General features: G+C 32.2%; 2 protein-coding genes across 3 annotated transcripts; both read right to left on the bottom strand.

The window, feature by feature from the left end:
* Positions 1-6,390: 6,390 nt before the first annotated feature.
* LOC126675328 (nudix hydrolase 9) lies at positions 6,391-11,644 on the bottom strand. 2 transcript variants are annotated; one of them, XM_050369988.2, is made up of 9 exons: positions 11,499-11,644; positions 11,352-11,426; positions 11,073-11,129; positions 10,433-10,515; positions 9,909-9,967; positions 9,501-9,649; positions 9,088-9,231; positions 7,545-7,703; positions 6,391-6,690 (listed from the first exon to the last, which is right to left on the bottom strand). In XM_050369988.2, exons 1-9 carry the CDS (start codon positions 11,556-11,558, stop codon positions 6,595-6,597), a joined length of 882 nt encoding a protein of 293 aa, XP_050225945.1. In that variant the 5' UTR covers positions 11,559-11,644; the 3' UTR covers positions 6,391-6,594. The 2 variants fall into 2 exon arrangements, with proteins under 2 accessions (XP_050225945.1, XP_050226015.1); XM_050370058.1 differs by lacking the exon at positions 11,499-11,644 and having other exon boundaries at positions 11,042-11,129.
* An 11,961-nt stretch (positions 11,645-23,605) lies between these two features.
* LOC126665765 (3-ketoacyl-CoA synthase 12-like) lies at positions 23,606-25,870 on the bottom strand. The gene has a single exon (XM_050358665.2). It carries the CDS (start codon positions 25,679-25,681, stop codon positions 24,296-24,298), a length of 1,386 nt encoding a protein of 461 aa, XP_050214622.1. The 5' UTR covers positions 25,682-25,870; the 3' UTR covers positions 23,606-24,295.
* Positions 25,871-26,899: the final 1,029 nt, after the last annotated feature.

The raw sequence follows: 26,899 nt of genomic DNA, 5'->3' as shown, positions 1-26,899 counted from the left end.
GAAGGCCCCATCTATTAGCCGTCTCTTTTTCACAGATGGTTGCTATTTGTTTTTTCGTGCTACTACTGGTGAGATGGATTCAGTAAAAAGGGTTCTTGATTGTTATGCACAGATGTTAGGTCGACAGATTAATCTTCAGAAGTCTAATATCATGTTCAGCAAAAACATGACTAATGAGGCTCAAACTAATATTGCCAGCATTCTTAATGTAGATGTGGTGGAGGACCAAGGCAATTATCTAGGTTTGCCTTCTCTTATAGGCAAAAATAAGAACTAAATTTTTAATTTTTTGAAAAGAGCGGGTTTGGCAAAAAGTTAAAAGGTGGAACGCAAAATAGTTATCGAGAGGTGGTAAAGAAATTTTAATTAAAATTATAGCTCAATCTCTCTCTAACTATTCAATGGATGTATTTCTTCTTCTGGCGGACCTTTGTGATGCGCTAGAAAGGATGCTTAACTCCATTTGATGGGGTAGAAACCAAAACGTATAAGAAAGGCATAAATTGGGGTTGGTGGGAGAAATTATGTTTGCCCAAGAAGTTTGGAGGTTTGGGTTTTAAGAAAGTCCAAGAGTTCAATACTGCTATACTTACCCGCCAAGAATGGAGATTTATTAATTCAGGGAGCTACTTGGTTTCCATATTGTACAAGGCTAAGTACTTCCCCAATTCAAGTTTTCTGAAAGCGAAAATGGGTTCTAATCCTAGCTTCATTTGGCATAGTATATTCGAAGCCCAGGTTGTTTTGAAGACTGGTGCTAGAATTGAAATTGGTGATGGTAAGAACACAAATGTTTGGGGGACGCCTAGGCTCGAAGGCGATAATAATGGATGTCTGGTCAATCCTGTTGTTTCGGCACTGATGGATACAAAAGTTTGTGGTTTATTTGAAGTTAATCATCGGTCTTGGGATGTTGGAATTTTAAATGACCTTCTTAGACATGCTGAAGCATTGCGAGTGCTGAGTATTCCTCTGAGTGTAAGGAAAGTTTGTGATATGTGGTTTTGGAAATTTGAAGTCAAAGGGAATTTTTCAGTTAAGAGCTGTTACAGAGTTCTTTGTGGTGAAGTTAATCACGCTCCCAATGGAATCTAGAATAAACTATGGAAGCTTCATGTTCCGCTGCACATTTGCAATTTTTTATAGCGACTTTTCTTCGGCTATCTTCCAACGCCTGATGCATTAGCAAGCAAACAAATTTTTATTAATTCCACTTGTCCCGTGTGTTTCTCTTTTGAGGAAAATGCTCTGCATATTTTTTTTCTTTTGCCCATTTTCGATGGATTGTTGGAAGCTCTCTAAGTTGCAGGTGATGAATGCACAATTTGTATCTATTCAGGAATGGTGCTTGAACTGGTTGGGAAAGCTACGAGCCGATGAAGCGTGTTTGGCGGCGATTATCTGTTGGCAGTTATGGTGCAACAGAAACAATGTGTCTGGGATTAGAAAAGCTGGACAGCTAGTGCTATTTTCAGAGCTGATAAGTAGCAGTTGTTGGCATGGAATATCGCACACCATGAAAGGGCTGACATTCGGTCTAGTTCAGCTGAGAAGACTGATTGTGGCTTTAGGTGGAGACTACCAGAACCAGGTTGGTGGAAATGCAATGTGGATGCAGTTGTTTTTGCTGAGAGTGGCAAGATAGGAATTTGGGATGGTGTTGTTATTCAGGCTAGAAATGTGGTGTTCCAGGGCTCTTACTCTCCTAAAATCGCTGAAGCAATCGGCATTCGCGAAGCTCTTTCTTGGTTGAAGGGTTGGCCAAACTTGATTATAAAGTCAGATGCTATGGAAGTGGTTATGGATATACGAAATTAGGATAGAGAGGAGTCACGTCCTTATCATTGATTGTGCTGATTTGGCGAAGCAATTTCGTAGTTTAAAGTTTTGTTAGGCGATCTGCTAACAGAGTTGCGCATGTTCTCGCGCAAAATGTTAGGTCTATCTCAGGTCATCAGGAATGTAATTGTTTCAGATTTGTTGGAATAAAATTGACTACTTATCTATCAAAAAAAACTAAACTGAAATCTATTTTATAAACATTAAATCATTATTTTTTGAAAATTTATGAACTTATAACGCAAATTAGAGCAAAGCTTGAAAGTAAATTAGAGAATTTTTTCTTAAAACTAGAGTTATCTCATATTTTCTCACAGGTTCTATATTTTTTATATACTCAAAAGATAATAATGTATGTATTACAAGGGAAGATTACATTTTGACTCTAAATTCAAACTTCTGACATAAGCTAACATTATACAAAATATTAGTTTCCCTCTAAACACTATTACATTAGAAAGTAACTAAACAATGAACTAAGTTTCCAAAAGTCATTAGTTCTAACAGAGTATACAGTCTATTAAAAAAATTAAATATTCGGGCCACATGTATTAGGTAGGTTGAATTCTACCTAGTAAAAACATCTCACTCGCCACACATTTTTTAAATCTTTTCAACCTAGTTAAAGAATGTTTGATGCGCCATATCATCATCCTAATCTTTTTTTATCGAGTCTCCATTTTATTTTTATCCATCAATATGAACAATGCATCTCATATGAAAATATTTACAATTAAGAATGCAAGTTTCTGAACCAATAAATTGTTCTTTCAAGAATCTTAGTGCAATATCATTTGCGCTTGCATTGTCCGTAATAATAGTGAAAACATTCACAATTCCTCATTCTTTCAATCAATTTTCTACTTTAAACCCGATCTCCAGACCTTTATGACTAGAAATCAGATAAAAAATTACAGTTTTCCTAAACAAATTTCAATCATTGTTAATAAAAGGCTTAATTACTTAAAAAAACCCCACCTTGTAATATTTTTTCTTTTATACCCTGATCTAGAAAAAAATTCATTTGTACCCTTTTTTGATTTTTCGTTTTTAACTGTACCCCAAAGCATTAAATTGAACTTTTTTCATTTAGAAAAAAATATAAAATAGTCCTTCATTTTTTAACCTATATTCTAATTAGATTTTAATGTTATTAATAATACAAAAATACCTTCTTCTTTACAAAATTAAACTAATAATAATTATTTATTTTATATTAATTATCAATAACTTTGTCAAATTAAAAAACGTAAAAATTAATATCTTTTATTAAAAAAACAATTTACGTTAATTTTTTTTTCTTCCGGATCTCAGGCGAGGAGGAGGAGGAAATCCTTCTTCCCGCCTGAGAAGAGGAGCAGCAGCTCCTCGCCTGAGTTTCAGGTGAGGAGCTGCTGCTCCTCCTTGAGAAGAGGAGCAGCAACTCCTCTTTTCAGGCGAGGAGGAGGACCTCCTTCTCCTTGCCTGAAATCCGAAAAAATTAAAAAAAAAATTATTTTTTAAAATATTTTTGTCGAATTTTTGAAGCGGATCTGTAAATCGAAAGAGTATAATAGTGGGTCCGAAGTTATTTAAATAATTTTTTTTAAATGATTAATTTTTAAGATTAATTTGAATATTTTTAAAGTTTAAGGATTTGTTTGTATTTTTTCAAATAGAAAAAAGTATAATATAATCCTTCTATTTAATTGTGTTTAATATTTGCATCCTTTAATTAATTAAATTGTCAAAAAAATAAATTTTGGGGTACAGTTGAAAACAAAAAATCAAAAAAAGAGTAAAAATGAATTTTTTCCTAGATCAAGATATAAACGAAAAAATATTATAAGGTGGGGGGTTTTTAGGCCTTAATAAAATAAAAGGTGACACATATAACTGATTCTTTGTAAAGAAGTTTGTGTAGCCATAGTCAAACAAACTGGGAAAAAAATAGTCAAACAAACTCTGTCTTGTGTTTTTCTACATATTTTATATTTGGCTTAATTACTTAAAAACCACCCACTTTAAATTTTTTTTCTTTATACCCTGATCTAGAAAAAAATTCATTTATACCCTGACGTATGTGTTTATGTTTCACCTCTACCCCGAGGCACTAAATTAACCTCTTTCTATTTAGAATTTTTTTTTTAAATAATCCTTATTTTTGAACATTTTTAAAGATGAAGTATTTATTTGTATTTTTTTTAATAGAAAAAAATATAAAATAATCCTTATATTTAGTTGCTTTAATAAATCATCTTTTTTTTTGAAATTTGGGGTAGAGGTGAAACATAAACACATACGTCAGAGTATAAATGAATTTTTTCTAGATCAGGGTATAAACGAAAAAAAAGTTCAAGGTGGGTGGTTTTTAAGTAATTAAGCCTTTATATTTTTCTACTCATCAACATAAAAATCACAACAATCACCAGAAAGAGTAAATTTAAAAGGCATCCTAAAATTAGAGCAAGCTGTATGTTTTTCCACAAAATTTAAAAGGAAGCTCATCAACAACAATCATATGAGCTAAAGATGTTTTTATCGTATTTTGATCAAATTTTCAATTAGTATGACTCATTGAAATTAATTATTTAAACATTGCAAATTCAAAATCTTTTGTCGTCCTCTTAACCTAGCAAGATGTCTAAGCAAACACTTATATGATGTTATAATGACATACCATTTGATTTTGTATAACAAAAATATCCTTTAGCACAAATTTTTTGTTAAATAGATCATTATATTTATTATTATGTAAGCAGTGTAGTATTTTTCTTATTTAATCTATATACTCTTTTGCGTTATATTAGGATTTAAGGCTTTCTATTTTAATATTAGTCTCCATCTTTTTGTATATATTTTTTCTTCTATTTCTCTTCAAGTATCTGCATTCTTCTATTAATGTTATCAAAAACACTTGCATTTTTCTCTCCATTGAATGAAACAACATCAGGATGATCCCGTACAATTGACCTTGACCTCGAAGTCGTGGCTCTCTTTTAAGACGTCGATGTAGGTATTGATTTTTTTTATCAAAAGTATTAATTGAGTAGAAGATTGCGGTTCATTACTGCAAAGAGTTTAACATTAAATGCAGAACGTTCAACAGTAAAGACAATTCATTCGCGTCCATAATTCGTTACCACAATGATTATCTTACCGGTTGAACAAATTCTTTTTCATTTTCATTAGATGATCGAAAATTTGTTGGTCGACTGAAGAAGAATTGAAGATTACCAAGGGCAAGGAGAGTTAGAGCTGAGAGATTGATTTCAAATTGACTAAAAAACAGAGAAAAAAATAGGAAGATCAGAGATGTTGGTGGCCACTGCTAGGTTGATTTTCTTTTTAATGTAATATGCTGCTAGGTTACGATTAGTGCTTAGAATTAGAAGTTAGAGTTAACAGTGTTTCAAACTTCGGTCTGTTCGGTTAGAATGGGCAATTTAAATGCAAAGCAGAACTGAAAACCGAAAACTGACTAAAGAAGATTTTACCGCCAAAACCGAACCATCCGAAAGTCATCGGATCTGTTGGTTAACTCGGTCAGTTCAAAATTTTGTCCACCCTACCCCTAGTCTTCCGCTTGTATTTTAATTCTTTAATGCAGCTATGGAGCCTCATTCTATTAGATGTGAATAACGACATGGGCACGTCTTGGTAATTTTTGAGCGGTTCACAAATAATTATTTACTACTTATCAGATATAATCTTTTACAGGGCAGCAAGGCTTTAGATGATCTGCCATTAATTTTGAGAAAACAAGAGCAGTCTGACAGTGGCATGCAGTCATCAATGTGGCAAATCAGTGTATCTATCAAATGAACTGTAAATGGAAATTATGGATTAGAAGACTCAGTGCCCACACATACACTGAAACAAGTCCAAACACAAGGTTCAAAGATTGAAAACGAATGTTTTTGTTCATCTGCTTGCAACTTCTATTGCAGGAGGTCAGGGACTTGATCACTTAAAGATGGCAAACCTCGACCTGACATGTCCGGGGATGAAGTAGCTGGTTCGGTAGAACCAGGATATGACCAAACTCGTGTACATCTGAACAAATTCGAACTCGACAGAGTCTATAATATGAATCAATTTACGTACTCATTTGGTTAAGCTGTTGCTCTTGTGAACTATTTAGATAGAATCCCACAGTTGATAACAGTTTTTCTAATAGTTCCATTTTCAAAAAATTTATTTCCATCAATTTCTAGAATCCCTCAACCTCTAAACCAAACATGAAAACTGATAACGTTTGAAATTATATACACGGATCTGATAAAATTTAGGTTTAATGACCCAAACTTGATTCCTGAAAGGATATCCAAATCACGCAAACCTAACAACTCTCGAATAAGATAACAATCTAAACTCGAAAGGACCCGAATCCAAATTAACCTAAACACTAACAATCCAAACCATACCGTAAGATAAAATCTAAACTCAAAAGGACCGGAATCTAAATTAACCTAGACACTGACTATCCAAGCCAAACCATACCGACCCTTCCATTTGCCATCCATCCTAGGTGAAACTATACTCTTTAAAAACTAACATAAATTAGACAACTTTGAGCAATTTTAGCCTCTTGCAGTTTTTTCTTTTGGGGTTGTAAGCCAGTTTTATTTGTAAAGCAATCTTACATTAATGAAATTTTACAAGGATGGGAATTGGAAAACATGTCATGAAATGAGCGACATGCAAGTACTACATCTTGAAGAGGATTGACATGAGCTTATGATAATAACGAATTAAAATCAGTACCAGGGACAATCATGAATTCTTTAATGCTTCCATCATCAGCTTATAGAGAGAAAATCCACCTTGATGGCACCCAGGCATTTTAGATGCCATGTTTTCCAAATCAGCCTGATATGTAAAAACACTCAGATAAAGCAATTTTATATAAATCAAATCAACATATAGAAAATTAATGTTTACAAAGAGAATCACTCAAAATACTAAAACTGGAATTTCAACTCAGAATCTTTTCTCATAGCATGTTACAACTATTGTATTCTGATAGCAAATGAAAACGAAATATTAGAGTTAAATTTGCTGTAAAATCCAAGGTATGTATGTGATCACTCAGATGTTAGATCTATTTATAAAATTAATTCATTGAGATGCTCTCATCTAGGGTGTGCAAAAACCGAACCAAATCCAACTAACATATTTGACTCCGTTCGGTTAAAAAAAAAGATTCTTTGATTTGGTTTTAGAAGTAAAGACATTTCAGTTCACTTCTGGCACATACCAAATCGAAAAAACAAAATTGAAAATGAACCGGCTGGTTAGGTTCAGTTTGGATCAAATTATTTAAAGTTATTATAAAATCAATTTGGTTCTGTTTTAAAAAAAAATCAAAATTTTGATTCGGTTCGGTGCAGTTTAAACTGAACACACCCTACTCCTTCCATTGCCAATTCTCATAAAGTTCTACGTATAATAACTTATCACCCTACTATCTCAAGTCCCTAACAACCAGGTGATCAGCTTTATAGACATAATGCACCTGATTGCTGCATCTCAGGCCACTACCCTTCTCCCTGACTGGTAGTCATACTACCAAGTATTTCCATCCTCATATATCAAGCCCTTGACATCTTAATTAAATATAGCGATACTATACAACTAGTTGAGACTGAAAAACAAAAGACCAATAAATGAAACAAATGAATGAAATTTGGACATCAGGGGTAACAGATAAAATTTCATCTCACCAATGAAACTGTATAGAGTTGGGTTGATTCATAACCATCCTGAGCATGGCGATACAATTGTTGAATTTCTTCAGACTTAAGGGAGCATCTGATAGAGAAAAATGCAGCTGGTCTGACATTCAACACCCGGCAGGATATACCAATAAAAAGTGGGTTGCTCTGCAATGAAAATTAAAGCCAAGCGTTGAGTTTATAATACCCAAATGACCATGCAAACATATCCATTAGAGTAAAGGGACTATCAATTTTCACAGGAAGTATTAGTACAGTATATATTACTCATATGCAGAAGCTTTACTATGTGACTAAGAAAGAAAAAATATGTATTCTATACCCTCCATAGTTTTTGATATCATGTACCAAAAGTTCGGGAGAATATCGAAAACCTACTCATGTATAGTGGCTCTCATTGTGGGGACAATGATCTCAATTTCCTTTTAGCGTTTTATTACTTGTCTTTTTATTCTGCTTTGTATAATACCATATTGACTATTACCTCTAAGATTATGTTAAATACTTGTATGGCGTACCATAAGCTACTATGTTAGACTAATTTTTTTATTTACAGTACTAGTACATGCATAGGAGAAAAAAAACTATATCTGCTACTTTATTTAGATTTTCCAATGATATATTTCAAATTAAAGGGAAGGAGAATAATAGCAAGGTACAGTTTAGTTGTTTGCTTTGCTCAAAACCCTCCACTCCATTTGGAAGAAGAATGTGTAAATTAAGGGGAAGTTCAAAACATGTTGAGTTAGTACTTTTAACATTTGAGGCTGCAGGCTTGCAGCTTCTTTTTGATGTTTTTATGGCTACTACCGCTAAAATGATGTACTTTCTGCATGGTCTTAATATATTCATATAAAAAAAATTAATAACAATTTGTGCGCATGCCTAGATGCAATTAAAAGGTAATCCTATAACACTTATAATTTCATGGTATACTCAACATGCTATCAATGCGATGCCACTTGCTCATTCATATAGCTCCGCATGAATAATGCTCAAACTTATTTGTTATTCCAGGCAATAAAAGCACCGATAAGTATCCTTTGGTGACATCTAAGAAACTAAAATGGTAAAATTTTCAAAATATCAGATACAACTTTATTTAGCTCTCGAATGTTTATCTAGAAGACGAACAGAGATATAATTGTTTTATTTATTTAAAAGCACAACTCCTCTTATGTCCATTCATATAAGTAAAATTGGACACAAAAGCTTGAACTGTTGAAAATCCCCTTTTGTGGGGGATCCAGCCATGAAACTGACAATATTAAGCATTCCTAACTATATATTGATGGCTGAAGATAAGAAGAGCAACATATATCTCATAACTTATACCAGAAATTTAAAGACATTGTCAATTTGTTACATCGGGAAAGTTTATCAAATGCTGATATGCTTAAGTTGTTTTGGCAAGTAAAGCTTATAAAGATACTAAAATTGTGTGTCCATTCTCTCTAATTAACATAGCCTGCTAAAAGAGAGAAATAAATTATGTTATTAAAAGAAGCTATAAAGGCAACTTGTGGCTTACCAGAGATGTTGCAGGTACTCCAATTTCTTCCACCACTTCACGAATAATACTATCAAACATCTCAAGAGAAACTTTCCTGTTAATCATATCAGTGTCCTTAAAGTCTTTGCTGCGCTGATGAGAAGCAATTTCAACTGCTTCAGGCTATCAATCATCAAAAAAGAGCAGCTGCGTCATTAATTCTAGACAACAATGTAATTGCCGACCAAAGAATAACAGAAAAATGAAAACTGCTTGCAAATACTTAAAAAAGAGAATAATAATTTGCAAAGGATGACAGAAACAGAATGTTCTTAATATGATCAAGCCCTAAAGGAAAATGCACCAAAGTACTCATAGCCTCAACCAGGGAGGCAATTGCACAGCAACGAGAAATGCAATAAATGCAAAGGTTTCATTTGGTAGACTTTTACCTCTGGGTGGCCTCCAGGGAAAACAAAATGTCCAGGAAATTCACCAACATTATGACTTCTTTGCAATACAACTATTTTCTCGTCAGATGTCTCCACAATTGCACCATTTCCCAGGGGACTTGACATATGTTGACACATCATAGAGTCATCTGGAAAAATAAACCAATAATGAACCAGAAACCATATGCTTTATTTTTTATAACCCACCAAAAGTAAACTTGAGATCTCAGAAGTTCATGCATAAGGAGATGAGAACAGGCAAGGCACATATATGTAAATTCATGTCTGTGCATTATCCACACGGCTATACCAGCAAGGATGAATTGCCACATTAGTAAAAATAATAGCAAGGGTAGTAAAATTCTCTTATGTGATGGTTGAAGAACATGTTAAAATTTGCAGAAATACCTTCTGATGGAACAAGGAACTTTTCCCACATCGGATTTAAATTTGTCCCCACAAAGGTCCTGAATAACAAATAGATACTATTCATTCTTTATCTTTTTAGGGATGCTCGATTCATTCAAAAAAAAAACTAGTGAATCAGTTTCAGAAAAAAAATGGAGGTCATAATGAACTAAAGGACTGGCAGCAAATCATTCAATTACACCAAAACTACTTTGATAAAAATTGATAGGTTGATGCAAGACCACGTTCTAGTGACACTTGATACAGGAACTTTTTACTATACTTGCATTTGGCTCCTACAGACGATATAACATCGGAAAATAACATGTCCACTGCATTAATGACATATTACGCTACAGCATCGTGATGTAGAACGTTTTGAAATGCAAGACCTATAGCATTGTCCGGCAATAAGTGAATATGGATATAGCTCAAAAGAGGCAGAACTAAAGGATATTAAATTTGGTATGACTGCTAAATTCAGATGCCAGCGAACACACACATAAGAGGGCGAAGAGATGGACCTATATTCTGTCAGACCAAGGTGGAGGCATACGTGCGAATCTTTGTTTGATCCACTCCCACTAGGCACATTGTAACCTCCATACTGTCATTATTTAATGCAAGCAAAACAAAAGGCCATTTCAATTGGTAAGAAAGTTATGAAAAGTTAAATGCGGGACATACATATAGGCATTAAAGATTAAAGTTTAAATGTACAAATCAATGCAGCATGTCCTTAATTTCTTGTCTGTGACTCTGTGGTATTAATGCATTGTGGTCTCTTGCATCAAATGGTTCAACCAAAAAGGTTCAGTTCCTTTCTCATTTTGATATTGCCTAGTAAATCTATCATACTTGCACTTTTAGAATTACAAGATATTGAACTTTAAAGTGATTTTTAAAACTTTTAAATTAAATTGATCTAGTCAAAATAGCTTATGATTTACCGCCACAGATACACTGCGTCGTAAACTACAAGAGAATTTTTGTCCCAATTGGTAGTATCACTAAAAACATTTGCGACACACAGTGTTTAATATCAAATTTAAGCTAGTTCGATGGTATTCTGACGTTCCTTTTCTCAACAAATTTTACGATATGAACAGATGAAAATAAAGAAATATACATACCAGAAGTTGATAGTTCAAGACATGAACATACCCGGAACTTTTTTCCATTGTAAAATGATGGATTCTTCAGTACCCTTTCGTCCCAAATCTATTCAAAATTCATTAAAAAAAATGTGCCATAAATCATCGTAAAATCAGCTTTAATTCTACAAACTAAGATACATATTTATATAATTCCAATATCCAAGTTAATGCTAAGATTACAAAAATGAATGCGATTCAACATGATATTCAAAATGGGTCCATTTCATATTTAAATTAAATGAAAGTAGAATAGAATAGCAAAACCCACTAGAGAAAATTCACTAACCTTAGCAATGGAGTTTTCTAATTCAATATCAGGATGAGGAATCCTGTCATATAATTGATCAAAAACCACCGATACCTGAAATTCAACATTTACAAAATTAAACAGGTACAAATACACAAACATGTACTACATCTTATGCTTATGAACCTGAGATGGTGAGAGACCAGAAGGAGACGATAGAAGAAGCTTGTAGTCAGCTTTCTCCATTGAAATTGCAGAACGCACGCCAAATGTTTGACAAAATTCCTCAACCAAAAATACAACAGTGTAATAACTAATTTTAAGACAGTGATATAGTATAATAACTATAAGTTCATTTTAAAAAATTAATAAGTTCATTAATTTTGATGAAAATAATTTAATAGTCATTTACTTTTTCTATTTTTATCTATTTGTCCAAGTGGTTTCCTAAAATACATGTTTCGGTAACTTATTTACACTTTTACCTGTTAAGTTTTGATTTTCTTTTCCGACTTTTTTTATTTACGAAAAATACCTTTTTTAAAAATTTCATAAATAGCTTTCGGTTTCCAATTTTGGTTTTCAGTTTTTTGGTTCGGTCGATCGAACCGACCGAACCGACCGATTGCACAGCCATATTTTTCAGTTTTGAATAATTTATTTATTTTTTAAAGATTTTTTTTTTCCTGAATTTTTTTTATTTTTTTATAGTGTAACACTAGTGTATATATAGTGTTTTTATAGTGTAAGATTAGTGTATATATAATGTATATATAGTGTATTTATAGTCTAAGATCAGTGTATATATAGTGTATTTATAGTGTATTTATGGCATTTTGTAGTGTTTTGTGGTCTATACCATGAAAACACTGCAAATACACCATAAACACTGCAAATGCACCATAGATTTACTAAATAACAGTTGAAATACACCAAAAAAACATAGATATCTAGAAAAATATCAGAAATACACTATAAATACATCAAAAATACACTAATATATTATAAAATTACTACAAATACACCATATATCAATTTGTTATTTACAAAATCAGTAACAATAAACAAATCTATGAATAAGAGAAATACAAAATAAATAATTATATGAATACTAGATCAATTTTATAAATAAAAAAATTATAGATCTACAATAATTTATTTACAAAAAACCTAAAAAATTACACAAATCTAAAAACGAGTCGAAAAAATCATAGCGCGAACGGAAAAGACGAATGGAAAAACGATCGGAAACGACGAGAAATCCATTGGAAGTAGATGAACGGAAGCGCAAACAGAAAAACGAACGAAAAATACGAACAGAAAAGTAACCGGTGGAGACAAACTGAAAATCAATCGAAGAAGAAGAAAAGAAGAGAGAACTTTGAGAGAGAAGAGAGAGAAAAAAAAATGGCTATGTAAAAATTTAATCTAAAATGAGATAAGACTTTTTTTATATAGTGTATTTTTGGTGAATAAGTTAGCAAATTAGATAGCGTTTGAAAATAGAAAAAGATTGGCTAAAATGGTGTAAATAATTTGCAAAAACGGGTATTTGGAAAATAATCACTTAATTAAATTCATTTGTTTAGTAATTGTTTTTTCATTTTAAATTTCAAAATAAATTTTATTATTGTCTTTCAAATTTACTGCTCCTCATAATTATAACTTCATGTAATAAATTGAAACATTTATTGATTAACATGGTTAAATTAGTCTTTATCTTTAGTATAATTTAAGATACAAATAGCACTTTTTCAATTTGTGTGTACTCTAAATAGACAAATAAAAAAACGGATTAAATATGGGTTATTTAAATTTAGCTCACAAAATAAATAAAATTATTATTTAATTCATTTATCCTATAGACAATTTAATGTACTTTTGGTTGAATGAAATGTTAATTATTTTTTAACTAAAATTTATAGTCACAATATTTTTTTTGCTATCAATAATAAAATTTAAAAAGAAAATATACTATATTCAAATACAAAATTAAAAGAATTAAAAATAAACAACTAGCCAAAATAAAAATTAAAACAAAAATTTGTGCGAATAATTCAATATTTTTCATGATGTGAAAAATTATGGAGGAGAATTATAAAAATTTATTTTATTATCTTTTATATTACATATGTATCTACCACTCAAAGACCATCTATAATAGCTATTAGCTGAAAAGAATTTCAAATTTCAAATTCGATCTATAAAATAAAATGCATAATATTGAATTGTTGAGCACCCAAAGTTCAATTACCACAATTGCATAACCATCCTATCATCAGCGGAGACCTGCATATCAGGCAGTGTTTGGATATGGTCGGACGGGGAGTACGTTTACTGGCCAGACAGTCTGAGGTTATGGAAATCGAGAAGGAAAGAATGGTGGCGGTCATGGAACTGGTCAGACCTCACAGGCTGGTGGGAATCATGCTAGAATTTTTCGCGTTGAACCCCCAAAAGGCTCAAACTTCTAATGTTATTGTGTAAGGTACATTTTCTATCGCTTTTATGAATGCGTTAGTTTTGTTTGATCTGGATGCTACGCATTCATTTGTTTCGCCTATTATTTAATATTATATACTTAAATGAATAAAGGTGAAAATGATTAAAAAGATTATAAATATAAAATTGGTTAACATTTTAAACATGAAGGATGTTTTGGAACTTTTTTTCTAAAGACCTAGACGGAAAAAACCAACAGAGTTAATGTTTGGTGCGATGTGAATTACTTTGGACAATATCAGGATGATAATTGAGACAATTTCCACATCAGAAACTTATTTATTTTCTTGGTCTGAACTTAGAAGGTAAAGTGAACCTTTTGCCTGATATTAAAGTAAAAGAGACGGCTACTAAATGCAATTCATTTTCATGCCACCAACATAGCACATGAATAAACACCTAGTGCTATCCTGTCCAATCTCTTTTTGTTGGATTCATCTGCCTCACCTCCATGCGTACTCTTGAAATAGATAAAATAAAGTGAATTGACATTATATCAATTATATTTTTCTTGTAATAAGAAATAGTATGCCGTAAGAGAAAAAAATTGGGTCTTGAAATAATTAAGTTTAGAGAGAATTGCAATAAGTTAGCCAACAAAAGCTGGTTTAAAGGTACATTAATGGCAACATTGGTGGCTACTTTTTGTGGATAGTATCAATGTCACCAACTGTGGAGTAGTTGACAGATCAAGAACACTTGATTTCAATTTGTCTAGCTCTTTTGTTTGCTAGATTTTGGGTAATTGATTTTTATTTTTGCAGTTTGGTAATTAAATTTTCAAATGTGTGTTATGCTTCTAGTGATTCTGGTATATACTTTAAAAAATATATGACAAATTCCAGTTTGTGTTTTAATTTTTTCTCATTTCCACATCAACCATACTAATAAAACGAAAGATATCTTATTCTCTCAAATTTAGAAATTTCCCACGCATAAATATAAATTGGCCAAATTTTATCAAAAAAAAAAACTTGTTAGAGTCTCTGATTGCCCAATACAATAGCTAATTTATTACAATTTTAAGTACAATAACCAGTTTGTTATGTTTTATAGTATGATAATAAACTATAACAATAAAAAAAAACTACAATAACCTTTATTATCAATAATTCCCGAATTTTGCTTTAAAGTTTCATATATTATTCACCATCTTTTTAAATTAATAATAAAAAGAAGACGTTACACCTTTTACCCTCTTTTTCAAATTATTTGCAACAATATTCTGTGATCTTAGGTTATTTCAAGCATGCCTTTTTTTTCAAGTTATGTTTGCGAATATACCTCATTTATTTAAATAGAACAATCCGCTGGCTTAATCCATCTAGAGGCCCCTGTACTTTACACTTTTATTTTCGTAGGTCCTTATACTTCATTTCTATATTATTTTGTCCTTCTATTTACCTATTTTTGATTTTGAGGCCCTTTTTGAGTTTTTTCCAGTCCCTGTACTTATAATTTTTTTTCCTCCAGTCCCTCTACTTACAATCTTTTTTCCTCCGGTCACACAAAAGGATAGAAAAAAACTCAAAAAGGACTTGAAAATAAAAAATGAGTAAGTAGAGGGACCAGAAAATACAAAAATGAAGTATAAGGACCAACGGAAAAAAATACAAAGTACAGGGACCTCTAGATGGGTTTGGCCCAATCCGCTCTATTAAATGCTATTCCGTCAAAAAAGAAGAGTAACATATGGTACTTTTAAAGGATATGATTTTATTTGGCCTCATATTCTTAATGGAATCTGTCCGAGTTGGCGTGTCACCACTAATTCTACTAAACCTCATTTTTCTTAATTCCAATTCAAAACCCTTCATTTATAATTCTTCTGTTTTTTAATCTATGTGTTTTTGAAGACTACTGTTCATCTGAACTATCTCATTTCTTAGCAAGATTTTGATTTTTGTTTTTTTAATTATTTATATATTTATTTATAAATTGTGCCATATTTTTATATAAGCTATTTGATATTCTACTTTACTAAACATAAATTTTATGTTAGCTTAATATACTTTTAAATTGCCAACTCCATGCAATGGTTTTTTCAAAAGAAGAACTCCATACAATAGCAAATATTAATGATTCGATGCGACGTTTTCTTTGTCATTTTTTTAGTTATATAAATGATGGCGATATCAAGAATATTGCATATTCAACAACTGGAATTTTATAAAATTTGAGTATATTGATCCTACTTTGGTACATATTAAACTCTGATGTGATACAAATTACAATGATGATTCGAATATATATTGAAACGCTCTCTATTCCTCCACCACCATATCAATTATATAAATAAAATTTTTTAGACAAATTAAATAAATAAAATTTATAAATTTATTTCAAAAACAATCATTTATTAGATGTACATTAAAAAAGAATGAGAAGAGATATGTGTGTAAATTAAATTTGATTTAATTTTAATTTTGATTTCTTGTTTGTTGATCTTTTGCTGCTTATTGGCTGCTTTTTCATTGCTCGTTGGTTGCAGTTTGATTGCTTATTGGTTACTTTTGATTGCTCGTTGGTTGCTTATTGTATGATATATTGTTTACTCTATTTTATTGGTTGCTATTCCCGACTAACATCATGACTGATGGTTTCGACGCAGTCGGGCTGGTAATACTTCAACCCGTTCAATAGAGAATAAGTTAAAAGGATTTAAGCCGATGTTGGTCCGAACACCCTTCGATGCCTAAGTCAGGATCTTGATAGGTTATAATGGTGAAATCACCGAAGTAATAGAATCAATGAACATACCTTCATTACCTGACTTATTTCTCTCTTTATATATATGCATCAGTGTTTCGATTGTAGTTGAATACTTAACCCTTCTCTTCTTTGAGTTCATATTCTTGTTGGAGCGAGATAAGCTTGATCCCTATCCCTGTTATTTCGGAATTATGCTTTATCGCTTTAACTTCTTGGCATGTGCTTCTGATTGACTATGTTTGCAGCTAGCGCATAGAGTCTGGGACGACCCCAGATTTTCAAGCATCACTGAGTCTATCTCATGACGTCTAAGTCAAAAACCAGAGAAGTATTTTGAGGTCCATCGATAACATTTGAATGACAAATGATCCTTCTAACTTATCTACACCTAATAAATTAATTTAAAATTAAACAAGGTAGATAATTATATAATATTAGTTTAGAAGTCATGTCTGCGCTCACCATTCTCTTAAGAAACATTATACAACACGACCGTTGCGCCATGTCATTTGTACAATAAACCTATAAAGCGTTAGTCTTGTGGAAAATTGAATGATAAAAAAATTAATTACTAAAAGATTCCCTATCGCAAATGCTTATTGGTTTGTTGTAAAAATGATGTGGCGCAATGGTTTGAGTGAGATAAACACTCCTCTCTTAATTATTATCATACGATATGCTAAATAAAATTGTCACAATCTCATATTAATATGTAAAGCGAATTTGTTATTATTTTGGATACCCTTAATTACAACAATTTGTAATGATTAATATATTTGGTACAATCAAGTACAACTTATCTATTTGTTTCAAAATATACAAAGGAGAAAAGGCAGAATGGGATATAAAAACATCTTGTGCTCCAATTTTAAAATGATGTCATAACTAGGCTCTTTTTTATGTGAATTATCGATAAAAATATGACTACAATAATTTATGAAGAAAAAACGACACAAACAACTGTGAAACTATTAAAGAGCAACAAATTAAAAGCTAAAAAATCTTATCAAGTGGAGTTATCCCCCTTTAAAAATCAATAATAATACAATTTTATTTTTATATTCGCATGGCGCGCGCGCACACACGCACACACATGTCACCAAAACTATCAAGCTCCACTTCACATGTCGAGCAATCCAAGTCTAACTCGACCTAATATTACCAAAGTACAAACCAAAGTTTAAAATCCGGAAATCAATTTGATAAACCATACATATAATTATTTGAAAAACAATGGAACTCAATAGCTTAACCAAACCAACCAAAATAAACACGGACACAAGATGTTCGATAAAAGTCCCTCAAGGACAAACATACGAAAATAGGAAAAAAATACAACATACAATAGCCCTAACATGCATACTAACCATATTTGATATAACACATGCTATAATAAAGCATTTAAAATCAAATGCTCTATAATCTTCATAAGGTTTGTGATACGGTTCTCTTTGCCATTCACTATTGTATTGAGAATCACTTTCCTCATCCCATGTAGCTATATACCCATTCTTATCCTATTGAAAGGTTCTTCTAGCACCTTACCGGCATTTTGGTTTAGTATGACCTAGTTCCCCACATCCATAGCAGGTGACATACCTTTTAGGAGTGAGGGTATCTCTTATAGGGGTGGAAGCCCTCTTGAATTTGGAGGCTTCTCTTTTGTTATTCTTAAATCTTTTTGCTCGCCCCTTCTTCCTTATCTTCCGATGCCTAACCTTCTTTTCCATCATTGTAATATCATAATCATCCTCATAATTACTCAAGTAGTCTTCATCCTCAACCTTGGTTTCATTTGCTTCTGAATATTTCATGGCAATTCCCTTGGTCTTCTCATCTTGAAGATGCTTGGCCTCTTGAATTCTCTTATTGTAAGTCAATTCATGAAGAAGAAACTTTTTCAATGAGCTCATCGTTTCTCAAGGTCCTTATATCATGAGACTCATTAATGGCGGTTACCTTTAGTTGCTAATCTAAGAGAGGCAATGAACGAAGAATTTTGTCATTAATACCTCCATGTGTGTAATGTTTTCCAAGCTTTTTGAGGTTTGAGGTGATGGTAAGAAGTCAATTTGTGATGTCGGTAATGTTCTCTGGGCTCCTCATGAACGGTAGCTTTGATTTGCAATTACATGGGATCAAAGTCTCTGAAAGTGCCTCGGCCATCTCCCATTTGTTTTTTTTGTGGATGCATCTATAATTGTTGTCCATGCTAACGATGCAGAAGAGACTGAAATTAGAAGAATTATCAAATGCTATGAGGAGGCATCAAGACAGCTTATCAACTTTGATAAAGTGATAATTTCTATCAGCCATTATGTTAAACAGGAGGAGCAAAAGAGGTTAACAAGAATTATAAGGGTGGCTTAGGTGGCTCACCGTAATTGATATTTGGGTCTTCTGACGTTTGTAGGAAGATCCAAACGGGGAATATTCAACATCCATCTATAAAGAGTTTGATAAAAGCTAAATGGATGGAAGGAAAATTATCTTTCTAAAGGTGCGGAAAAGGTTCTTCTAAAAGCGGGTGTTCATGCCATCCCAACAGATACAATGGGTGTTTTTAAACTTCCTTAGGCGATTTGTACCGAAGTCTAAAGTCTAAAGGCTAATTTTTGGTGGAATAAAGGTGATGGTAAGCGGGGTTTGGCTTTTGTTGGGTGGTAGAAAATGTGCATGGAAAATAAAAGTGGGGACCTTATTTTTTGAAATATCGAGTGTTTGAACTCAGTTATTTTAGCTAAGCAAGCTTGGAAATTAATTTATGATGTAATATCGCTAGCTGATAGAGTTCTCAAATCGAGATATTTTTCTAGCTCGTCGTTATTTAATACTAAAATTTTCTCTAGATCAAGTTACAGTTGGAGAAGCATTCATGGAGAAATTCCTTCACTTGGAAAGGGAGTTAGATGGGAAGTTGGCTGGGGATAATATTAATATCTTTCGAGACCCTTGGTTTCCGACATATGGCTTGTTATGTGCTTATCCATAGGAAAATGATGTTGATCTAGACATCATAGTGCAGGACCAAGTGTGGCCTGATGAGTCTTGATAATGCGATTATTAATGAAGTGTGTAAAAACTTTGATGCTAAAACTATTAAGGACTTGCATTGGTGTAATTCTTGGCAAGATGATTTGCTAGTGTGACATTTCTTAAAGGTATGCCATTTCTTGGTAAAATCAGCGTATTTTTTGGCTATCGATAGTTCCCTTTAAACGAGCTCTTCGGTAGCGAAATAGGTTGTTCCTTGAGATGGATTACCATTTGGAATATGAATATTAAATAAAAAATCGAACACTACGTATGACGATTGGTGAAGCGAAGCCTGGCAATATAGAGTTCAGTTTATCACCACACAAAAATGGGAGAAGGTTAATTCCTAAGGTCTAGAAGTCGAGAAACAGTTGATCATTAAAGAGTGTCCTTGGGCGCGTGGTATTCGGTTTGCTAGCACGTTTGGTTTAGACAAAAATAGGGGTCCCAAGTGCAATTTCTTGTAGTGGACAAATTTACACTCCAAGGCGATTTAACAAGCAGACATTAAAAACTTCTGGATTCTGTGTTGGTCTATATCGTTTTCCAGAAACCTACTTTGGTTCAAAAATTTTGACATCTCGTGTGAACGAATTATGGAGCTTAGTAGTAATATGTTCACTGACAATCAAGCTGCTAGTGAGTCGGGTAAAGAGAGTTTGTAGGGTGCAAAGGCACCATGATCCAAACTGGTCCAAGCTTAGCTCAGATGCAGGAAAGACTGAAGGTGGTCAATGGGGTCTGGGATGGTGATTCAAAATGAAGATGGTGATACTTTAGTAGCTGGGAAAAAAATGCTAAAGATAGACGTATAAATTATCATATCCAAGAGATCAGTGATGTTATTCGGTCCCATAATTGTGAAGGATTGCGACATTTAGAAGCTGATGATGGAAAGTGATAATATGCAGTTAGTCAAGGTTGTAAACTCAGAGGTGACTTACCTAAATGAATTAAATGTTATTTCTGTAGAGTTGCATCAACTGGCTCATGAGTTTTTGTAGATTAAGTGCAGTTTCGTGTTCAGAGAAGCAAATCAGATGGCCCATAGCTTGGTTGCTATGACATAATCGTACGAGAAAGAGTGTGGATCGAAGAACATTCGACTGTAGTTGAAGAGTGTTGGAGAAAAGAAAAGCGAAATGCATAAGTTGATTTATCTATTATAGCTAGGGGTGAGCAAAAACCGAGTCGAACCGAAAAACCGAGTCAAACCGAACCGAAAAACACCAAACCGAAAAATAAATGATTAAAACGGTTTGATTTGGTTTTGTATTTATTAAATTTGCGGTTTTCGGTTTCGGTTTGGTTTAAGTGTTCGGTCACCGAACCGAACCGAAAAAACCGAATTAATGGGAAGGTCATTTCAGTCATTTTTATATAATACTATATATAGTCTTTTAATCCCAAAACCCTAATAATTTACCCAGCCGCACTCTTCCCTCATTCTCACCCTCACCAAAATTCATGTTCTCACCCACTATTTCCTTCTCTTATTCTCTTTTATCCTAAATCGAACCTAAACCCTACTATTTCATTATTATCGCCGACCGTTGTCTCATGGGTTTTGTCCACCCGTGTATACCAGTGAAGACCAAACAAGATCGGATGATGATAATATGGTGGAGATCGGGCGTTGCATGTATCGCCGGAAGAGATGAAGTTTGTTGATTTCTCTTCTGATTTCTTGGGTGGATGTAGAAAGCTTGCTGTGAATTTATTGTTGAAAGTTAGTCATATATATAAGATGATTTCCTAGTGATTTGGTTTATATTTTCTAAATTTGTAACTGTGAACAATTTGTTTTGAATTTATTATTGTATTTGTATTGTTGATTTCATATTTTTGTTTTTATTTCTGCTTTAGAATTTTTGAAACTTTGATCTGCTTCTGAACTTGGAAAAAAAAATCTGCTTCTGAAATTTCGGTTCAAATGACTCGGTTCGGTCGGTTAAACCGAAATTTCGGTGTACCGAACCGACAAAACCGTTCACCGAAGTAGGAGGTTTGGTTCCTATTAATTAGGGGTGGTTTGGTTCGGTTATGATAAATTGCACTCCAAACCGAACCGAACCGTGCACACCCCTAATTATAGCTAGGCAATAGTTTTTGTTTTCTTTCTGCTTTATGTTATTTCACAGAAAAGAAACTATAGCTCAAATGACATCCGTATTAGGTACAATTTTGTTAAAATCACCAGATCAATTATATTCATAAGTGCTATTTTTTTTTTGCTTTCCAATGAGTAAAAAAAGAAAAATATTTCTACACATTACTCACTTATTTGTTTATCTATTTTTTTTTTCAATATTCATTTTATAATAACACTACATAAATACAAATAACAAGATATCATTTTCATTTATAACTCAATTTTAATGTGAGATCTCTTGTATTTCCGACAACTATAAATCAAGTAGAGAAGAAGAAAAAGAAAAGGCTTCATCTCTGCTATTTATGGCAAAAGGTGTGGGCTCTCTGACCACGCTGGCTCTAAACTGAAAGCCTATTTGATTTAATGCCGTATTTATAGAATATGGTACTGGCACAAGCTGTTAAATTACATTTTTTTCAGATATTTTTAAACCAAAATAAATGTGTGATAAGGAGGCCATTTAAAAAAATTTAAAGTACAAATTTAAAATCAATTTTTGAAGGAAACTGCGGTCCTAAAAATTTAGGTGGAAACTTTACGCCACAAACTCTCCAAAATTTGTCATAAATCCTTCACATTTCAACCAAAAATATTTTGGTATAAGAAATCATGTAACTTCATTGCTATGAAATCATTTTCTGAATTACTATAAAGTTTCAAATCTTGATAATAAATAAAGAAAGTGTTTTGAATTAAGAGAAACTCCAACAATGCATAACAATAATTTGTTCAAATATTCATCAAAAAAAATATTTTGTTCAAATGAATTACACAAAAATAGGTAGCATATTTAATTATGTGTCCAATTCTCTGTCGAAATAATAATTCAGATACAAATTTCTGTGTTTCCTATGTTCTTTATCTATTTATTAGTTTGTTTTTTGAAAATCATGGTTATGCATATTTGCTTCTCTTTTGTATATTATAGTTTATTTTGTTTGATTTGAATCTATCCTAGGACATTAAAAAAATATAAATAGATTTATAGATAAAAAAATTTGTCTGTAAACATAAAAGTTCAAAATTAATGTTTCAAAAAATCCTAGCATACATGACTAGATCTATATATAACATATGATAGGTAGTTGGTCACTTTATAAATTTATATTCACAAATAAGATCATTAAATATAATAATATAATAATATACTTTATAGTTGTATAGACTTTAAAATTTTAATTTATAAATTATACTTGTAAACTACTATATATCACATTATATTTTTATCCATCTTAAAAAGTTTATATATCTGCCATTATCTGGAATAATAGTAGACTTTATATTTCGACCTAATTTTGATTCTGCTCTTCCATTTGTAATAAAAAAAACGGCCAAATGTTTTAAAAAAGCCAAACCTTTTATAAAAGTTTCACAAAAGTCCTGACATTTTAATTTTGTCGATTTTGGCCAAAAACTGATTATTTGGTTTTACAAAAGTCCCGACCTTTTAATTTTGTCGATTTTGGCCAAAAATGGATTATTTCACAAAAATCCCGACTTTTCAATATATGTGCATGCCACGTAGGCGTCATATAGGCAAATTGAAATCAAATTGAGAGTTGGCCACAATTGAAACCAAATAATCTGTTCTTGGATAAAATCGACAAAATTGAAAGGTCAGGATTTTTATGAAATTCTTATGAAATGTTTGGCCTTCTTACGATATTTGGCCTAAAAAACTAAACAAAAATTTCAAAAATAACTGTTACGCTTCCTGATCACTTTGGATTCTCTTCTGCTTCCTCTAGAATTAGTGTTACTCAAAATTTATCTCACAATAATAAACTAGTACAACAACATGTGTGGTCAGAATATAATTAATAAAATGTTCAGAAAAGGACATTTAACAAAGAAATTTCAAATTTAATTCATCATGTATATTAAGAGATGAACATTCAAATGGGAGACTTCTATTTCTTGAAAAGTAAAAAGGTGAAAAAAAAAACATAATACAACAAGAGTACCACACTATCCAACTTGTAAAAAAAAGGTAAAAAATAAAAATTACAGCCCTCCAATAGGATATATTGCAAACTTCTCATCTTTTGGAAGCAGCACATCTTATTGGGTTATGAAATCCACAAAGTGGATTTAACAATAAATAATAATAACAACTAGTGTACAAATTTAATTGACAAATTCAAAGAAAACTAAAATTGGAAACAAAAAAATTTAAAAGAAGACCCTATTGAAATGATGATGATTATTAATAAATAAGAGTATTTGATAAAAATACTTGTATAGTTTTTGCAAAATAAATTTATCAAGTAACAAGTATAGCTCATTCGTCATACATACCATTAAATTCCGTCAGTCTGATTTTAATATCTTTTCGAACATTATTAAATATATTTATGATTTTTTTGGAACTAACGTGACACGATGTTTTATACGCCACATATGACGAACTTTGTACACATGGATATTACACATCAGGTTGGTCACATGTACCAAATGAATCGTAAATATATTTAACAAAAGCTCGAAAATGTGACGGATCATACTGATAAAATTTAAAAAATATGGTATATACGACAAACCTGGTATATTTGTAGGTAGATAAATTGATTTTGAAGTTTTATGAAGGAAAAACAAAGGTACTTTCATCTTCATTATTGATCCAACCATACTTCTCCATGAAAGGGTTAGCCAAAGTTTTTGGTGGGTAGCTATCAATACAATCCTTCCACACATTACCATTTTTTAAATCTCTAACCACTTCCCACAAACAGCTGTTGCATTTAAAACCTGCACCAAAACTTATCATCAAAACCCTATCTCCTTTCTTCAACCTCTTCTTAGCTTCCATGTAAGCCAACACATACCACAAACTCCCAGCTGAAGTGTTTCCAAATCTATGTAATGTCATTCTTGCCGGTTCCAAATCATACTCAGACAAATCAAGGTTCACTCCTATTCCATCTATTACAGCTTTCCCACCTGTGTGGATGCAAAAATGATCCACTCCCGTCTTGAAATTAATCACCGGTCTCGGTCCTCCGGCGCCTTTATTGTTACGGTTACGCCATTTTCTTATCAAAGCCATGATCCCAAATCTGAGGAGCTCTCTTATTGGTAGTATTTTCGGCGAAATCTCTCGTAGATTGTCGATAAACGCCCTCGTTGCCGCCTTGGGTAGCGTCTTATCGAGGTGGAACCCGGAGTGGCCTTGCTCGTCTTCTGTTTGGATGCAGCAATTATAAGATTCATCTCTAGCTCCATGATGGGTTCTTACTAGACACTTGAGTTTGAACATGGCTTTATGTTTTAATGCTCTTTTGTTAGTTAAAAGCATCGCACACCCACCGGATCGGAACAAACAATTTGCGAGAATCATCGATCTGTTGTTGCCCGAGTACCAATTCGGAGTTAAAGATTCGGATGTAATCACAAGTGCATAAACATTTTTTCGAGACTTAAAAATGTTTTGTGCAATGTTGACAGAAATAAGACTAGCACTACAGCCCATTCCCGTGAGATTATAAGATTTAATATCTTCTCTCATCTTGTAGTGATTTATGATTCTTGAACATAGAGACGGCATTACGGATAGCATGGATATATTTACGACGAGAACATCGATCTCTTGAGGAGAAACGCCTGACCTTGTCAATAATTTGTCGATGCAATCATGAAAAAACTCATCCATTTCCAAGATCGCGTCTTCGTATCTAGGGTTTTCTTCTCGTCCGTCGAAAACCATTCTTGGAGCGTACGTTTGCTCTCCAATGCCGGAGCTTACGATAGCTTTCAGGAGAAACTTATACTCGTTGAGACCGAGATTCTTGTTTCTCAATATAATATCCCCGGAGAATTCCGTGTTAAGCATTCGATCATCCGTAGGTTTATAGCACTCGTAATCCAGTATATAACATTCTCGATCTAATTTGCCATCAACCCACCTAAAAAGCAAGAGAAGTGGATACAAGATCAAGAATGCATACACTAACATGAGCAAATCCATTTCAAGAAAATCAAGAAAACCAAGAAATTAGAGAGAGAAGAGATGAAGAAAATCAAGAAAATATAGAGAAGAAATCAAGAAATAGAGAGAGGGAGAGAGAGTTTATTATGTGTAGGAGTAAAATTTTGTTAGATGGAAATGAAAAATTGAGGGACTTATAAGGAGAAGTGTGATGAGTTGGACATGTGAATATGCTTAAGGAGAAGTGTTTTTTCCATCAGCTCAACGCCCACCAACTGTTTTGTGTGTAAGTTTTGGTATTAGTCTTTATTACAAATTCAACTTTGGTCACACCTTAGGCATGTGAAAGATACACCTAAACATTTCTAATTAATTCTCTCTCCAAATTCCTTCATTTGTTAAATAAATAAATTAAGTTTCAATATAAATTGAGTTTTTCAGACTCTTGAATCCTATAAAAACATAATTTTTATTTACATTTGTCTCAAAAATAAGTTTAAGGGTTAATAAGTTAATAAAAACAAAATGAAAAGCTATATCATTTTATTTTCAAATAAAAAGGATGTAAATGTGAATTCTAACATTCGTGGAGAGCCTGTAAATAATTTATTCTAATTTTTTTATAGATATTTAAACTTTGCAAAATTTACATCAGATTTATCACTGATGAATCGTTATTTCAATCAGAAAATAACAAAAAAACATGATAGGATGAACGATTGTTTTTCTAATTACAAATTATAGATTATTTTAGTTATAGTGTTATATTTTTTTTCTTTATTTTTTTGATTCTGCTGCCAATTAAAGATAATAAACTCCAATATTTTTAAAGGTTCAAATTATTTACAAACCAAATTAAAAATTGAAAAAAAAAACTATACTTGAGTGCACACTGACTCTTTGCGAAAGTCTACGTCTGAAATTTAAATACATAATTTTTTTAATTGCACGTTTGAGTCAATATACTTTGAGTTGATTTGTATGAATAAGCATGCAAAGGTCATTATAGTTTACAGTTAGTAGCTTACCCAATATGCGTAATCCACATTTAAGAGAGAGATAAGGTGGTAGATAGAAAAGATAGATTCATTATTATTTATTTTAAATAATCTATCAATAACATGCAGCCTTAATTGCAAATATAATTTACTACTAATAAGTGATTAAAATAATTAAAGTAAGCATAGTATACAGTAATAAAATTATATAAATTAGATTTGAAATTTCAAATTTGATTTCTTCCTCCTCAATTATAAT

The sequence above is a fragment of the Mercurialis annua genome, linkage group LG1-X, assembly GCF_937616625.2.
Source record: "Mercurialis annua linkage group LG1-X, ddMerAnnu1.2, whole genome shotgun sequence".
Lineage (NCBI taxonomy): Eukaryota > Viridiplantae > Streptophyta > Magnoliopsida > Malpighiales > Euphorbiaceae > Mercurialis > Mercurialis annua.
Note: the sequence above shows the minus strand (reverse complement) of the source record. Positions and strands in the feature narration are given on the sequence as shown.